Here is a 19,399-nt window from a genome sequence, read left to right as displayed (position 1 = left end):
AGAGTGTCGTTGATCGATGAGATCCATGGGAGCGATGGGTCCTTCTGGCAGTCTGGCCCAGGGCGCGATCGTTGATTTTCAGCTGACAACGAGGGGCAAACACGTCGGTTAAGGGTTGGGGATGATAAGAGGCGGTTGGTGGCGCTGCACGTCACCGCGTAGCTCGTTAAAACGTGATAACTCCATCTACATGTAAATCTAATCGGGTAGACAGGGCGGTGGGGACATCAAACCGCCGTTAACCGCAGTCTGCGTCGTCAGCCGGCAAAGACGACTCGGCCGACGACCGCCTTAAGCTCGCTCGGCAAGCCACGACCTTCCGCGCGTACGTCACCGCTGAGTTCCCGTGTAATGAGACCTAATCCCAGCAGATGTCTCCGTAACTCGCGCGCGCCACCGCGGCGCTCGTGCGAAGTACGGAGGCTCCCAGCGGCTTGTAGGACCATCCCGACCAAACGAATGTGGTTAATTATACACGCTGATGCTCGTACTCGACATGATTTGATTCGTTTTTGGTTTGTTGGGCACCACAGCGGTTGTGATGCGGATGAAGCTAATTTTTCGGACGATTGTTTTGTTGCAGTTGAGTTTGGGTCTCGGGGACGTGAACTTGTGTGCATTATAGTGGAGCTTGTTTGTCAGGAATATCGTGGGATGTAGATAATTTAATGTCATTAAGTAAACATAGTTATGCTTGGAGATTTAAAAATGGTGGACGGTGTAATATCGATATGTATCAGAATTAATAATAATTTAATCGCATAAAGTATAGTTATTGGTGTAATTAATGACGTTATTTTAGTTACAAATACGAGAGTGAGAAGGGAAAATAAATTTACACAGAGGCTGCCTTTTTCCAAAGGTATACTTCAGTTTATTGAATGTGGCTGTAAAGTATGACACGAAGAAAGCTTTGCCCTGTCATACTTGATCGCGATACTCATTTATTTCGATGCTATTGGTGCATTTAGTTTTATACAGGGGTAGAAAGGAGTCTGCTGAGGTGCATGGAAAATTAATAAATGGAGATTAATTTCGTTTGATTAATGGTTTGATTAGATATTTCGAGGCCTTGGAGAAAGTTCATTGATTTCGAAAGAAGTTCGTTCATACTTCCAAGAGTGATTGATGTTCGCTTGAAAAATGGCTACAATGTAATAAGTAGGTTCAGTCGCGAATAAATCGGTTAGCAAGTATCCCTGCACATGATTAATTAGAGGGTAGATTTGAAATTAAGCTTAATTAATTATAGAATTTCGAGACATGTCTAGTTTCCTGTTCTTTATTCTTCTCTTTTAAACTTTCGATATTCCAATAATAATTTGTGTCGTTATTTAATTAAAATTTATAGTAGGGATAATAATATTTCAATGTTCTTTGGCTTTTAAAACTTCATCTATCTATTCTTAATAAATGGACATTTGCATTTATAGTGTTTGTGAATGATTTGTGACCTCATTTAACATTTATCAAAAATTTTCAAATCTCATAGCAAAGTTTTATGGAGTGCAAATTTTATTAGACAGTTACTTTGAAATAAATTTAATAAAATTTCCAAAAATAACTATTTAATCCCGAACAATGATCTAACGACGTACGATGATTGTGCTTGCAGTTCCAATGACTACAATCAAGGGAGTAGAGGGCAACAAAGTACACCTTCCTTGTGACATCCATTCCGCCGACGACGACAATGTCAGCATGGTGCTCTGGTACAAGGAGGGCGCTGGGGAGCCGATCTACAGGTGAGCCATCAAACCAATTACCCGCCCAACCATAAATACACAAATAAATCTCAGAGACCCGAGCCTAACCCAACCCAATCTCCTTTACCCCCCGAAAAGTCAGAAATCCCCAATAAATCCGACCACCTAACCAAGTAAAACCACACTCGCGAACTATATTCTCCCAACCCTCTCCAACCCAATCCACCAGTAGTATCATAAAATCCGCAATAATCCGCAATCCTTGTAAAGGTCCCGGCAGAATTCGTCAGAAGCCTTTAAAAACCCGAGCAGCGGTTACAAAGATATCGCGTCTGGCTAGAGGGCGTCTGAAATTCTCTCGAAACCCGATAATCCGGGAATATAAATTGCCTGGAAGAAATAAAACGGGAGCACTGCAGGCGTGGCCGTGGGGCGGTGCGGGACGGTCCAGGAATTCCTCGCGTTATTTTCCGCGGGGAACTTCATTTGCCTGCCGACTCGCTATTTCGCTTCCGCGACCCGTGAAATTTTGCATATAGAATGGTGCTTGGCCCGCAAACCCCTCGAAGCCCGCCGCGAAGAAGCGCGACAGTCGACCGCGGGAGTGGCGTGGCGCTGGTGTCGCGTGGTGGGGGTCGCGCGACTGTGCTGCCCCGTCGAGTCATATTTAAGAAACGTAATAAGGTGTAAGATATGCGCGGGACCGACGATGCATCGTCTCTCGGCCTCTCTCGTCCCTTTCAGCCCACATCTGGGCGCGGAGGACGGCGAAAAAGGTGAATCGGATGGTTGGGGGCGCTCGGGTCGTCGCCTGTTGTAAAGTCAGTTTAATCCTGCTGGCGTGGGAGGGGAAACTTTAAATTTAGAGGCAGACAGACACCCCTTGTATCCTCTCGACGGGCTACCCTGCCACCCTCGTACGCTTTTCCGACTGAGGCAGTAAAATATTTATCATGGGACGTGCCCGCTCGCTTATCATGCGTGCGCCAGACTGTTAAAGACGTGGAATAGTATCGTTTCTTGCACTTTCCTATGTTTCCCAAGATTCCTTAGAACGTATTTACGGAATACGTGTCTCTTGACCTGAACTAGGTTCAGGAACACGAAAGGCACTCTTCGTATCTTTTGGTCTCCTTCTGGGATTGTCAGGTGCAAGAGACAGGGGTAGATTAGATAGAGATTATCACCAGTCTTCACTATGATATACAAATGTAAACTGGTTTTGTATTAAGATGATAGTGGAGTAGTGGCTTTCTGATCTCTGGAATTTAGCTTATACAGGATTAATTTGCGAAGTATGTAGGCTTGGAGATGGTGTGGGTTTATGATAGCTATTTCACTTGACGACGAATGTTTCAAATGGACAGTCATGGATGCGATCAGTGGATATACTGACGTGTTTCTGTGTGTTTCTTGGTATATTGAAAAGATATATTTTAATTATTTTTGTTGCGTTAACAATAGAACTACCGATCTTCAGTGGGTACCTAACTTTAACCTGCACAGATTATAGTAATTTCAGCGATATAATGAATATGAGTGAATATATTGATTACAGTTCTTTGAGTTCTATGAGTTGTTACCATTTTTATTTTTAAAACAGGTGTGTGTGTTCGGTGATTGCAAAAAGGAAAATTCTGGAACCAGTCATTTTCACTGGGTTGGTAGTTCTAGTGTTAATTATGGTATCTGTCGTTTCTTCGAATGACGACAGTTACCATGCTAACGACGAACTAATGGATTAATGATAGGACAGACTACATCAAGGTTTTTCAAATATAAGTTCTTAGAGATTCAAGGGATGATGGGGAATGTTTTGAGTAAATCAGGTGAATTTTATTTTTTGAAAAGAAACAAAATTTGTTGGAGATGAAAATATGCGAGGCTTTTAGACGATTGTATCTTTTATTTGTGGATTTATGTAGTGCTCAAAGAAAATTAGACTGTGATAAAGTTTTATTGCAACTAATGAAAAGATTTAATTTATGTTATTTGCTTTTATTTTCTGCTACTTTTCGTGTAATATTTTGGTTAATACATAGAAGAGTTTCATGTACACGAGCCATCACGGTGTTGAAATAACTCGTAACACTGTTGTTCGTATAGGAATTATACGACTTTATGAATGTCTCGTAAATTCTTAACAAAATCTGACGCCATATGATGTTTTATTACGGGTTTTAACGATCGGTTTATGTCTCTTCTATTAGGTATAAAAACGTGGCATATATTTTACGGAAAGAACTACATATTTTAGATACGTAAAAGCCAAAACTATGTCGTAGACACTGTATAGCATACAAACATTCACAATTCATCAACATTCTAATATATTTCACATATTGCACGTGCCTCCAGTATGTCGCGATTAATAAACCCTGCAATTATAATCTCTCTTAATCTTATTAATAACCTGTCATTAAATATCCAATAAAATTACAAATTACAAGACACGAGTTCATCAAAATACCAATTAAAACCCCCTTCAGCGCTGCAAATTAAATAGCGAACCAAAAATAAAAATCGAACCATCCCCTTTGTTCTTCCATTTTGCAAATTAATATCCCCCACGATTTTTCAAATTTCGCTTTCCATTCCTCCTTTTTAATAATCGACGAAATAACGAAATTCGTTGCGAATTTCGTGCTCGTTGTAATTAGGAAAATAATTATTCCCTTTACACGTGCAAATCTTGCGCGACCCCCTTTCCGCGTAGCCTGCGCAATATTTTCCACCCTACTTACTATTTATCAATGCGCCCCGAATTTATCCGTTCACTCGTATAATAGGAGAAATAATAGTCTCTCAGATTGGCGAAATTAATGCGGCATAATGAAAACGTGTATACCAAAGAGAGAACGAACCACGACCGTGATTATGACTAAGCACTGTTATGCCTGATAAACAGGGGTAATTTTTTGACTAATCCAACGAAACGAAGCGGTGCTACGCCCTCGAGCGAAACCCATGTCGGCAGATAAGCGCTTGCTTGTTTTATATGTAAATCTACTCCTCTGTACGTCGTAAAACTCGCACGAATTATGATATTATATTTGGAATCTCTTTTCCAGGGGGAGTAGCTTGACTGAGTTGTTAACGTTTTTAAACCAACCCCTACGTCGCCCTACCGCGTACCGCTTAATCCGATTCCCGATCCCATTTACACCGATTTATTCGCTCACTTGAACGTTTCACCCCTGTCAGGACGTCTCGTTCATTCGATTCTCCTGATTATCGACTCCGTCTACATCCTCCACCCTGACGACCCTATTTCTACGTTCTCTTCCTCGTCTTCTTTTCTTTTCCTCCTCCCTTTCTTTCTTCTCTTCTTTTCCTTTATTCCTTTTATCCTCGACAAGGGTCAATGTACCCTTACGTATTTTCCCCAGGACAGGATAGCCTTGGCTCTTTATGAAATTTTCCGTAATATTTGCGAAATCTCCGAACAGCGTCCTGGATTGCTCTTAAGGGACATCGTTCCATAGAATTGAATCTGTCCAATTTCATTCGCTGCTCCCCTTAGAAACATTTAAATCGCGTGCATTATACGAACGGTCGTCCGAGTGGTTCTTTCGCCAAAGGGTTGATAGTTTACCCTCGAACGAGCTGAGAGACAGGGATGAAAGCTTGGACAGCGAACGACGAAAGGATAATAGGTCGTTAATCTGTTTCTGTGTTTTTTCGCGATTGTCTTAACGTTTTCACGACTACTCGCGAATTCTCTTAGCCTCTTTGTTGGAGATTATGCAAATCTGGGAGCGGAGTTATAGTTTGAGGCTTCTCGTGAGGAAACATTTATCCTTATAATGACACGTAATGATAAACGCTTGGTGTAATTCGAACGTAGGCTATCCAAACTTCGATAGAGAGATACACACTCCATTTCGTTGCAGTCAGAACATAGTCCAGGAGCTTTGTTATGGACCCAATCCATTTACTTGTAATGGGTCTAACTTGCAGCGATGAAGAAGAAACTAGGCCTCTATACGAGATACTATCCGTAGAGCAGGTATAAGTAAGAGAAGTGAACGTATATGGAGTTGGAGCAAAACTAACTTTTTTGGTTTTTGGGGTCGGGATATATATATATTCCTGTTATCATCCTAGGCGGTTCGAAAGGGGTTGTATTTCGGAGTTTGGAGTTTTAGTGTCATCGGTCATAGTCATCGTCACAAAGTTGCATCTTGGACTTTGAAGTTCTATTGGTGATTCACGTGGGCTGTTGTCACATACTCATAGATCGTTGTGGTGGGCACGGGTGTTGGTTTGTAAGTTCAATGTGTATAGTTGATCCGACTCGAATTTGCCAATGAATTCGGCAGACTTTGACTCTTTAGTGATCCAATGATTAGACGATGTCATATAATCCTTGAGATGATTGTGTCTCGTTTGATGATATAGCAAATAACCACTCAACGGTGAATGATTATTCGCAAAGACTCGTTGAGTCGCTGAGAATGACTTGTCGTGGTGAGTTTGGATACTGATCATCGACTTGTATATAATGACTTAGTGGGGATTCCTCCCTCCCCCACGGAGTATGATGATTCCTACAGTGCTGCCTGCTGTGGTCGTTGTGCTATGGTAGATATCTGATAAAAGAACGGAGGGACGTTTCGTCCTAGGCCTGCTAGTGGACTCGTCAGTAATATTTAGATAGGATAGGAACTTGTATTTATAGGAGTCGAGGATTCATCGAGGACTTGCGAGAAACCTCGAACCTCCGCTATCCATCTAGCAGTGAGAATGTGAACCTTGGTCGCTACAGGGTGCACTTGTTATATTAAAAATTGTTTGTAAGGCAGTAAGGCATTCTAGCAGGCCTAGACTTAGACGGTGATACTTAGAAGCATAGGAACTGCAATTTATGGTAGGTCGAGGATTCACCGAGTAAGTAAGAATCCATCTATTGGCGAGGGTGAGAGTGATGGTCGCTACAACTTATTCAGAGTGATGTATTCGCTGTTGTCTTTCATGAACGATTAACTCCGCGATTCACGATCTTTTGAAGCCAAACAGTGAAAAACGGGACCGTCAAAGGTAAAGCGTTTTTCCGATTGGCAGATATTGGGACCGAAGATGGGCCCCCGGTCCGCGAATCATTTGCCCCCAAAGAAGGGAGGAACGACCTACCTATCGAGATCGTTGGAAGGCTATCTTATATCATTGGTAACCCTGAATTTGTATCTTCGAAAGTTCTGGCTATCGCACATGGACTGCTCCTTTCTCTTACAGGCCCATTATCAGCCAAATCCTTAGTGCTGTTGCCTAGTTGCTAAAATTAGACGCTAAAGAATGCTTCGTGTCCCGTGACCCAAGGAAATAAGGAACGGTCTGCAAAAATGTATCATAAATGGATAAAATGGAATATGTCGAATATGGAATAGGTCAGCACTTAGTGTCTGGCTGTTAGAAGACCATAACGGGTCTTCTAGATCTGTGGTTCGTCTCTCGATGTGACAGCGTGCAATATGAAACATTCTAAACAACGACTCTTCCACTGGAAGCAATAAGCAACAAGATAAATTCCTTACGATACCTCGCCACTCAGGAATAACACCATATCCTCTAGCCAGCTACCTCTGATTCCCAATAAAAACCGGAGATCTGAGCCTCAACGGGGATCTTCTCGATTTCCATGCAACGCCTGGCTGAGTAGCGTTCGATCGGCGATTCTTCTTTGGAAAATCTCCGAGATTCAGCCGTGTGATCGACGAGGCACGCGAGGGACCGGTCGATCGATGCCAGGATTCGACCTAGGCCGGAAGACTGATAGCCAGGAATCGCTTTGCAGGGTTATCGGCCGTCGAAAGCCAGTCGGAGGAAGGAACGAACGCGTTATTCCCACGAATGGTTTCCAAGCGAGAGCCGGTGATTTTGCGAAAAGAGCCGGGGATGAAGGAATATGTAGAAAGCCGTTCGTCCGTGTGCTCGTCCCTGTGTGCATGATAGGCTAGTGTTGGAGCAACCCTAAGGGCCGGCAGCCTGGAGGCAGGCAACCATACGGACGTCCGGGCGGCAGCGGCACGTCACGGAAGCGCTTTCCTCGTCTGTTGGAAGTGCGAAGTGGAAGAATTAAATCGTATTTCAACGTCAATGCCGCGGAAGCAGCCGGCGGAGTGGGATAGCTTTGGGAATACTCAGTCACGAGCGGAAATCCGAACTGCCGTGCAGTCGTGGAACGCAATTTAACTTTTAGCCACTCGCGAGGAACCGTCGGTTTCCATGTTTCTCGGCCTCTTACGGCTGCCTCTTCTTTCATCCCGCTGGCAACTGGTCTCCAGTACACTGTGGCCGGGTGTCAGGTGAGAAGAGCAGGCAGAGATGACGAGTGGGGAGGGTGAAGATTCGATGTCTCGTTGTCTTCTGTCCCAGAGAAGCTTTTGTCTTGAGTTGTGACCGAAGGGGTCCTGGGGGTCTTCTCTCGGCGCTTAGCTCCTCGAGTTCTTGGGTGTTCGAAGAAATAGGATCAGGGATGGCTCTCTTTGTGAACTGTTTAGGCTCGGGTGGTTTTCTCCTTGGATGAATGATAAGCATATGGGTCAGTGAAATAATAAAGTCCGTGGGGGTGGATCGTGCACTCCTAGCAGGGACTAGTTAGCGAAGTTTCTGAATTTTTGAATTTTAAATAAATACATCGTTGGAGATGCAGCCAATTATGATATTGTGAATCTGTAGATAGAATGGAACAATTTGCAAACGATAATAACGCAATAAATATAGAATATTATAAGGAAATTGTAAATCAGTTCTCTCTTTTCAGTAACGAGTAAATGCTCTAGGACATTCTTCAAAACGTCATTCACAGTAGATGGAATTCTCATACATCGTATTTACACCATAGACTTTGTAACTATAGACAGAAGACTCTCACTCATCCAACGACACTCGCAATCACACCTATAAAATCAATATTAACAAAAGAGATCTCCACCTCGTTTAGTCCTAATACAACCTACTCGTTTACTACGTGATCCCATATGTAATGACAGGACTCTTCCTGTTCATTCTCTACACTCATTCCCAATTCACAGACCGTTACGATCCTCCATAAAAACGCGAATCCTTCAATTAGACATTTTTAACTAACATCCTTCGAACCTCTACCTCCATCAGGAAAAACCCAGACCTCTACCTTATCCCTATTTCCATACATACCCTCAAGAACAAGGGACCCGAATCGAAGGGACGATGGTTTACTCGTTTATAACCAGCGTCCCACGATTTGCGGACACCTCGAACTCCGAGCATCCCCCATAAAAGAATTAAAATTTCCCAAACCTAAACAAATTAACAATTTGTTTAAACTTCCACTTCCACCTACCAGTTCCGAGCCTCCCGCACATCCCTCCAATGAACACGCCGCCAATAGGAGAAAAAACACACCCACCACTTAGACATCTTGACAGCCAATGACAGCAACAGACGAACATATAAAAATACACGACACCAAGAAGACAGAGAGTACAAACATCAAAACGACACAAACGACACCACGGTAGAACGCACATCGCTAAGACATATTGTAAATTGCTGTAGATATATTGAAATTAAATTATATATTAAACCTTCAAAAATAGTTTACGTTCTCAGAACGACGTAAGCCTTCGCCTGAATTCTTCATACGGTCGATAAGAAGATTCGGACGAAACAACAGTCGCAATTCTTCATCAAAACTGAAGGTTCCTCCTTACTATACTGACATACTTCATTAGCCTTGAAGTACTTGACATTACAATAACGTGATTTGTTCCTTGAATTATTATATATACTATTGATATTATTTTTTTAATTATGATGAGTTCCGTGATTTTTGAAGACTCTCAATTATCCAACAATATTCACATTCAAATCTATAAAATTAATACTCACGAAAGCCACTGTAAACTATTGGTCTTAGTTTCTCTTTCTCTCTCTCTCAGGCAATCACTACCCCCTATACCGACAAAACAGGGGTGTCACAATCGCGATTCTATCCCAAATTTATAGGTCCCACCTTATTATACTAACTCAATTTCTTGGCATGTGCTATAACATGATTCGTTCCTTGAAATATTGTATTATATATACTGTTGATATTACAATATTATTTTCTTGAGCATGACGTACAATATGGCGTGTCCAGTTCCGTGAATCCTTGAAATAAATAAATAATTCTTTTTATCCATTGCTGATGAAAATTTTGACTACAGATGTGTCGCGTCGCGTCGCGATCTAAACTGTCGTGTTTCCGACGGGTTGTACGGCCGTCTCGCGACTACGACACGTGTTGCCCGCCAAATGAATATTGGGCAACTGTTTCAGTTGCACGAGCAGAAAAGCGTCGCCTCTACGACGGTCTAACGTTTCGAAAAGAACCGTGGCGTGTTGATGATTCGAAGAGAACTGTTTTCAAGAGAACCGATGTCTCTGAGAGCTCGTTCGGAAGTCGTTGCAAAGAACCGATGTCTTTGAGTGCTCGATCAGAAGTGTCGTCGACCAAGGGCGTTCCCTTGGTTCACGAATCCGTTACCTTGGAGTGAGGGAAGGTTCCCCCGAAAAACCACGATAGTGGAGGAAATCCTCTCCTCCAAGGTGGGGTACCTGGGGTTCAACCGCGCGCCGGTGACCTCATCGGCCGTTTGTTACCCCTAGCGAAGGCCTGAGGCTTCCAACGTGTGCGGACCACGTGGAGCCCTCAGGCCTATTGTCAGCCAAGTCTTAAGAGCCGTCGCCTAATTTCGTTAAATTAGGGATTTCCAGGATTCTCGTGTTCCGCGACACGAGAAGTCAAAAGAAAAAAGGTACAGCAGTCAAACATGCTGAAGGCATGGAGCGGGAAATTCCGATGCCGAATTGTTCGACCCTAAAACCTGGCTGTTGGAAGACCGTAACGGGTCTTCCTTGTTCCACGACGGAACAAGATGGTTAAGTGAATATCGGTGAACGTACGACAATGTGAAGTGACACTGACAATCGTTCGCGTTATAAATACTTGACAGATATCCATTTTACTAATAAATATTTGCAGTGGAAACGGAAAGGGATATTTTAATAGAAACGCTGCCTTTCATGAGAGGAAATGCTTCCGCGGAAATATTACGCTTGGTCCAATTTAACCTCGATCTTTATCACTTAGGCAAATGGCTATTGAATTTTTTCATCAATTTCGCGGGCTAATTTGTTTTCCGATTCGTGTATGCGCGTTTTAATTACAGCAGTTGCGCGAAATTAATTAACTTCCGAGTAATATTTTCTTATATTCCTGCGCGGTTGGTCGAGCGAACGAATCTCCGTGAACGTATATCGCGTTGGGTAGTTTTATAAGTCACGGGAACCATTTTCCTCCTTTCTCTGAACATGGGACGCATTATCAGCCGAACGAGCAAACCAGATTTCCGATTAACCGTGGAATTACTGTAGGAATAGATTCCGGGCCAGGGGAAAAAAGTAATGACTCAGGATGAAAACCGTATCCGCGGAGACTGTTCTTTTATTTCCGTTTAATTATTCACGGTCGAATTCTCGTTCTTGGCCTGTCGAGGATTCTAACAAGATGCACTTCAATATTGCACCGGGATAGGTATTGATTTATTCCGCAAAATAGGTATTCTAATATATTACCGATGAAGACCTAACCTAACCTAACCTAACCTAACCTAACCTAACCTAACCTAACCATATATTTCTGTAGGTCTTAAAGAAGTTGAAATTATGTAATTATTTCTTATGTAATAATTGTTCGTTATTATGTATTTACTCGTTGTAAGTTAATATCGTTGTAAGTTAATTATTATTATTATTTTTGTTATTGCTATTATTGTTATTATTATATATTTACTTCTTGTGGTGATAATTCATCGACAAAAGAATTATGGTATTAAGCGTGGACATTATAATAATTATGGTATTAATTAATAACGTTACAACAAGTATTAATTGTAATTAGTTATATTAACTAATTTGCAAATTTCATAAATTATCGCAATGCAACTTTCACGGATTAAATAAATCTTTCGACAGTAGCTGTAATTACCGTTTTCTACTTTGATCTGCAATGTGACGACCGAAGATTGTGAATAAATTATTGTAAATTATTTACTGTAATGATGCATTGACGAAATTAAATAACAAGCTTTATATTGATAAAATGAAATTCGAATTACACAGGTATATTTATAAATATATAATTTTTAAGTAATACAACTTCATAAAAAATAAAAGTATTAATATAAAGACATAAACACTCTTATATTTTATAGTATTAATAATAAAGTATTAATATAAATGCATAAACATTCTTATATGAATAATTCTTATATCGATTGGGTAATAATTATGAACCATTCGTCACTGATTTATATGGTAAATAATAAAAATATGGAACTGATAATTAATGACTAATTAATCGCTATAATTAATACACAAAATAAATTGATAACTAATAGTTAATTTATCATGATAATTAATATTCGAAATATCTAATACATAAACATTCTTATATGAATAATTTTATGTCGATTAGTTGATAATTATAAACCATTTATCACAAATTTATATAGATAATAACAAATATGTGGAACTGATAATTAATGACTAATTCATTGCTATAATTAATATACAAAATAACTAACGCACTAAATTGATAACTAATAGCTAATTTATCATGATAATTAATATTCAAAATATCTAATATTCAGAATTGACGATTAATATCTAACCCATCGCCATAATTAATCTGCCAATTAACTAGTATAGAAAATTCGAAGTCGTCGCTATATAAACAATTAATTAAAAAAATAACTAGCATACGAAATTGTCAACTATTCACTTGATCACTAATTAACATTCGAAACAAGTAAAATAGAAGAATTTGTAGCTAATAATTACGAAGTGATACACAAGAATAAAGTAACAGGAGAAATTGGTTGTCCCTCTAGTGAATTTCTGACATTTCGATGAAACTTGAAACGCGACTATAAGTTCCAGGAATAAAAGCTTTCGCTCGTGCTGAACTCGTCCCAGGGGGCACGATTATCCACTCCATAATCGTGTTACGAATGATTTCAAGATCCGTGGCGAGATCGAAGGCGGAATCGTCGAGGATTCGAGGAACGATAAGCTCGCGCGAGCATGTTCTCAACTTCGCACGTTACACCGGCTAAACTCTACGACGCGAGACGGCTGGAAGACCGTTGTCGACTGTCGGATCTTCGAGATTACAAGTGCTGCTTCCATGAAAATTCTCGTCCCAGTTCCATGGGATTTTGGTATTAACTCGTAGCCGGCTCAAACGTCCTCGCGAAGACGCCTCCACTCGCTGAAGTCTTCTCGTTAGCGAGTTGAATGTTGAATCATCTAACATAGCAACTGCCACACACGCTAGAATAGCAAATTCTATGTTACCACAGTCATCAGTACCATTCAGACAGTTTGTACCGATATGAAACGCAAATGAAAATATATATAGGATCAATAGATCCTAGATAAATAATGTGCAGATAGAGATCTGCAAGCTTAATAAACAACGAGTTATTTTAATAATAAACAAATTTATAGGGACACATCCCTACTGGTGTAGAAGAAAGACATTTTTCCAGTCCTAGTGACGTCAAAGGTCCCGAGTCAATGGGGGCCTGGTTTATTTCTACGAGCACCCCCCATGACAGGCCAGGGCTGGAAAAATGCAGCCAGTTTGTTGACGACCACACTGCGATTCAGACTATTTTCTCAAGAGCAATACGGTTTTCTCGGCACAGGTCCCCTCGTGCATAATAAACTCTGATAAAATCCGATACAGTGCTTTCCGCGAAAACTGAAAGAGCTAATCTCCCACGATATCCCTTCGTACATCCACCAACAGAGCATTGTATTCGTTGGATTAATCTGTTCACTGAGGATTTAAATTCTATAGCAATACTAGAATGACAAGAGACAGATCCATTATTGCTCGAGAAATTAACAATTGACAAAACAGTGCTGAGTACAGTCATCGTTACAGTATTGTAGCCGTTGAATTAATTTGTTCACTGATGATTTAAATTCTATAGCAGTTCTAGAGTGATCCAAGTTTAAATCAGTTATATCTGGACGTATTAACAATTGACAATACGATGCTTAGTACAACCACGATAACTTCACGATAAACTCACGATTGCGGTGCCATGTACTACAGTATAACACGCAGTAAGGTGTCACATTGACGTCGCGAGATACTGTATCGATTCTGAAATATTTCCAAGATGTCGATGACACTATGCGACGCCGTGCACTCTGGATCTGTAGCTCGAGAAATGAACGATCTGATTGTTAGCCAACGTGCAGTCCACGTCATTTTTATTTCCGCGGTAAATGCCTATCGACGTGGTGTACACGTCGCTGGCGATTTTGGAACAAAAGCATCTCGACGTGTGTGACACGTTTTTCTTGTGCAAGTGGTTAAACTAAAATATTACGATATGTTTTCCTCAATTCTGGAACTCTAACCGTCAAACACACGATTCTCTATTCACTATGACTCGACTCCATGCACTCTGTCTTGTCTACGCCCTTGCACCCTTATTTAACCCTTTGTGGAAGGGACTGTTCGAAGTTAACCGTACCATGGATTCGAGTTGCTGCCACAGTAGATATTTGCTGGATTCTCGCTTCAGAAATTAATTAGGATGAACAATGGTACCCGTTTAATCTGACGATTCAATTTTTCACTCCCACATTCATCAACTCCGAGATAACTTAACGCGATAAAAGTTTCGGTGGTTGCCGATAGCTAAAAAGAAATACAACTATGAATCATGGTTTCAGCTTCGACGTTCGCAATCGTCGACAGTTCAACAATGCTCGCCTCTGGTCGTCGCCGACGGCACTGGGACCAAGAGCATTTTTTATCACGGCGTCCAATCCTGCTCACCTCAGCATCGATCGGCTGGAGACCAAGGACGAAGGGATCTATAGGTGTCGAGTGGACTTCAGGAACTCACCGACGAGAAAGCAGAAGATGAATCTGACTGTTATAGGTGAGTAGCGAGCCTCGCTTGTCAGAAATTACGCCCGATGTCGAAGGGTGCTTCAGGAAGGCTTCTTCCTGCTGAGGAAGACTTCGCGATTATTTCTTGCTGCGATTAACGTTGCTGCTGAGAGTGTATATAGGAATCTGCGTAGAGACTGGGAGCTGCCATTCTGGTGCATAGTGAAATAAAAATTAGTCATTTTTAATGAGTAGGGTAGGTATAGATAGTAATTTTGTATTGAGAATGTGTAGATATGATAGATCGTCTAGGTGCCATTTTGGTGCATGGTGAATCTTTGTAAAGTGAAGCAAAAATGAGTTATATTTAATAAGCGAGGAAGATATAGATAGCAGTTTTGTATTGAAAGTGTATAAATATGAATAGAAGCAGCTAGGTACCATTTTGGTGCATAGTGAATCTTTATAAAGTGAAGCAAAATTTAGTAATTTTTAACAAGCGAGAAAGATATAGATAGTAATTTTGTATTGAAAGTATGTAAATATCAATAGAAGTAGCTAGGTACCATTCTGATGCATAGTGAATCTTTATAAAGAGAAGGAAGAATGAGTCATTTTTAATAAGTAGGAAGAGTATAAACAGCAATTTTGTATTGATAATATGTAAATGTGATAGATAAAATAGGTGCCATTCTAATGCATAGTGCATCTTTGTAGAGTGAAGTAGAAATAAGTCATTTTTAATAAGTAGGAAAGGTACAGATAGCAATTTTGTATTGAGAATGTGTAAATGTGATAGATCAACTAGGTACCATTCTGATGCACGGTGAATTTTTGTAAAGTGAAGCAAAAATGAGTTATATTTAATAAGTAAGGAATATATAGATAGCAATTTTATATTGAGAATGTATATATATGATACGTCAGCTAGGTGCAATTCAGGTGCACGGTGAATTTTTGTATAATAAAATAAAAGTGAGCCACTTTTACAAGCTAGGGAAGATATAGATAGCAATTTTGTACTGTATAAATATAAATAGAAGCAGTTAGGTGCCATTTAGATACATAACGAAGCTTTTGACCATTCTAGGATAACATACCGTTTATATTAAACGCAAACCATAATTTCACACATTTTTCTCGCTGAGTGAACAATTTTTATTGAGTAGAGGATACCTAGATAGTCATTTTTATACATATAGAAACAATAAAATGTTAACTATCTTCAACGCAATAGTTGTTGCACCAATTTTTGACGACTTACTGTCTACTCTTTTCCTCGTGACGTTGCATTCATTAAGCGAGAAAAAATCGTACTGTTTAATAAAGAAAGGAAAATTCAGTGATTCCTATACGACTCACCCTGGCACCTAACTAAATTAATACATTTATTTTCGTATAGCTAACATGGAACTAAAATTTGGGTGGGAAAGCTTCACTTTTAGATACTGCTTATACTTGGCACCTAACTAAATTAATACATTTATTTTCGTATAGCTAACATGGAACTAAAATTTGGGTGGAGAAGCTTCACATTTAGATACTGCTTATACCACAGAACCATTAATACTTCATGGAAATGGTAACATTAAATTATCATTGAATTCCCTGGGCAATCATTTGGCTCATGCGTAGAGTCCTGAAGAAGGATATATAATGTGCTGGGAAGGAACAATAGAATTGAATAAAACAAATCCAAACTCATATCCGATTGTATTAATCGCTATATTACTATGACCTGTAACAAATCTCAAGTTAGATAAGTATTGCGTTCAGTATACAATTTAATTTGCATAAATTCGCATTGAACGTTCAATCTACACTTTACCTTCGAAAATTAGCTAAATAGACGTTACCTTTCAATCTCACGGAAAGACTACCTGATAACTTCCAGACCCAGAATCCTGAACATTTATTTCACCCTAAATTTATCAGTCTCGGTGTCCAAGAAGAAATCTCCGAGAATCTCGAGGAAACGAAAACTGGGAATAAAAAGCTAGGCGCAGTAGCGTATCAATCATTGGAAACACTGGTCCGTATTTCTAGCAGCGAGAGAAACAATTAAATACCCCGGTGCCGATATAAATAAATCACTGGCCGGTGTCTGCTTTGCGCAATTTACCGTTCCACGCTGGCGCAAATTCGGCCAGGTCTGCCGGGTTTTTAGCCGGCCGTTGCCTCGGTTTGCGCGTAATCGTCGACAAAAGAGTATTCAGCGAATGGTAAATCACTCGCATCAGCGGAACTCAATTGGCCCTAATCAATCTTTCACGAGTAAATCACGCCGGCACGCAGGCAGCGCGATAGATCAGCCATTCTCAAGCGGCGGACAAATAATCAATCCGCATTTCCGCTGATTCAATCATGCTCCCTGTGTGCCTGTGTTTATGCGTGTGCCAACTCTCTCCCTCTCTGTGTACACCTACACACATGATCCACCTGTACGTGTATTTCGCGCAGTGCCTCCGCCGAAGCCTGTGATACTGGACGGGACGACGAGGAACATCTCGGGGTTAGAGCAACGGTACAACGAGGGTAGTGACGTGAACCTGATTTGCGAGGTACAAGGTGGCAGGCCGCCCCCGAAGCTGACGTGGTACCTCGAGAACACCGTGATAGACGAGTCCTATCACTACAAGCCCGAGTCTCGCCTCACGGTTAACCACTTGTCCTACCCTAAAGTTGGGAGGCAACACCTGAAGGCTCGGCTGATCTGCGAGGCTAGCAACACCAACTTGGTCCCGCCGAAGACTATACTGGTCATCCTCGACGTGAATCGTAAGTTATCCTCACGATTTTCAGTGTCACTGTTTGTCCGGTTGTTACAATTTCTCGTTTCCGGTTGATTTTATGACAGGGATTAGGTGAGGTTGACGAACGTGTTGCGAGATTCCGATGTCTTGGAAGGTTGCCATCGGTTGACAGGAGTTTGCTTTGAAACGGAGCTCGCGTTTATTTGTGGCGGAATGAGAGTGAACGCAGTCGGGAGATGAATGGAGGTTAGGGAATTTGGATAAATGACGGGTCGGAGATGAATATTTCGCGATTTATTTTCCTCCATGGTTCGCTTGTGTTTCTATTTGCGTGGGTACTTGGACAAGTACCATGTTTTAATGTTTTGGAAGAGCAAGCTTTTTGAAGTGGCTTCGTTTGAGTTTCGTGTTCGACATGATTTTTTGGTGAAATCTATACAAAGTTTGTATATTCTTTTCACTTTCGGAGTAATATTTCATATCGAGGACGATGATATTTAAAATTGGTTGAGGGGTTGTATCCGTGTATTGGTATTCCAATACAACTGTGTTTTGGGGATAGATTTCTGTATTGCGAATAGATTTCTATTAATTTGTGTGGAAGAGTTCACATATTTGAAGAAAATATGAATTTATAGAAATAGTAATTAATATTATTAATATAAATAATATATTTAATGCGATTGTTAATTAATTTCAGTTTCTTATTGCTAGTATAATAGTTGCGATAATTTTAATAATTATGTTAACGCAATCATCCTTATCGTTAATTATTTACCGATTTGTAATTCGATGATCACATGTCGCAAGTTCACCACCGCGGCAAATTCAAATTTACTTCGCCAACAAATTACTCCCCATCTTACCCGCTGCGAAGTTTTGCACGTAATAAAATCTCCCTTAATACTATCTCTGAAAGTAACACGCGACGAACCTTTCCAGTTAAGGAACCAACGATGTTTTAACAAGAATATCAGAAAGTTGTACGAAATTAATTACGAGTAATCCAGAGCTAACAGAATTGCCAGATAAACCACGTAACGAGCTACCACCGCTTTAAATATTATTTAAACTTTTAAAGTTCGAACATTTATTCCGCAATTACCCCGTTCTCTTATCGAAGAAATTTCGTCGAAGAAAGTACAGTTTGAGAAATTAACGTAACATCTTCTCGATGTGTCCTGCTACCTCTCCAACCTCGTCCAGCCGCCATTTTGTTCGTCGCATTTCGGAACAATGTTACTCTCCTTTAATCTCATCGTTTGCTTCTACTTGTGCACATTCAAGGAACTTGAGGAACGTACTCGTAATTCCGCGATAATTGTGTCGTTCAACCTGGTGCAGATTCGAATGGAAGATTCTAAGCAGATAATCAAGGTGCAAGGCGTTGGTGATTTAATCGCGTTCCTGTTAATGATTCACGAAAAGGCTAATGGGATCGTTGAAATATTCATTTCGTTACTTTCTCCGGACATCTGATTAAAATATCGTCGGGAAATGGACAGTCTTCGTCTTGTCCTGTTATCTCGATTATACATTGTTAATTTAGTTAGTATTTTGAAAATAATAAGGGAAAATTTTGTAATATGGAAGTAGAAGTATTCTTTCTTAGCATAATTATTTTTTATACTTAGAACACGATTTTTATAATTTTTCTACGGTTTTCATATCATACTACGATTTTTATAATTTCTTTCTGTGAATAGTATCGTATTATTTATTATTCGTAATTTTCGATAATGATCACTGAAATTTATAAAGAATTATTCTCTTATATAACTGTGCAAATTTTATAATGTAGGAGTAGAGGTATTCTTTCTTAGACACTTAGTATAATTCTTTTTTGTACTTATTGCACGATTTTTATAATTTTTCACAGTTTTATGGTTTTCATGGTATACTATGATTTTTGTCATTTCTTTATTTCTGTGAATAGTATCGTATTATTTATAATTTAAAATTTTCGACAATGATCAATGAAATTCGTAGGGAAA

General features: G+C 40.1%; 1 protein-coding gene across 1 annotated transcript in view; it reads left to right on the top strand.

Moving 5' to 3' along the window:
* Window positions 1–1,623: 1,623 nt before the first annotated feature.
* The window catches only part of LOC108553011 (hemicentin-1), a 123,674-nt gene continuing 105,898 nt past the window's right edge, over window positions 1,624–19,399 (top strand). Inside the window, exons 1-3 of the mRNA XM_017907752.1 lie at window positions 1,624–1,745; window positions 14,490–14,701; window positions 17,113–17,430. Of these exons, the coding sequence (XP_017763241.1) occupies window positions 1,702–1,745; window positions 14,490–14,701; window positions 17,113–17,430 (574 nt within the window). The 5' untranslated portion in view covers window positions 1,624–1,701. The remainder of the gene's footprint in view (window positions 1,746–14,489; window positions 14,702–17,112; window positions 17,431–19,399) is intronic.

The sequence above is a fragment of the Eufriesea mexicana genome, unplaced genomic scaffold, assembly GCF_001483705.2.
Source record: "Eufriesea mexicana isolate 0111107269 unplaced genomic scaffold, ASM148370v2 scaffold8845, whole genome shotgun sequence".
In the NCBI taxonomy this organism is placed as follows: Eukaryota; Metazoa; Arthropoda; class Insecta; order Hymenoptera; family Apidae; genus Eufriesea; species Eufriesea mexicana.
Note: the sequence above shows the minus strand (reverse complement) of the source record. Positions and strands in the feature narration are given on the sequence as shown.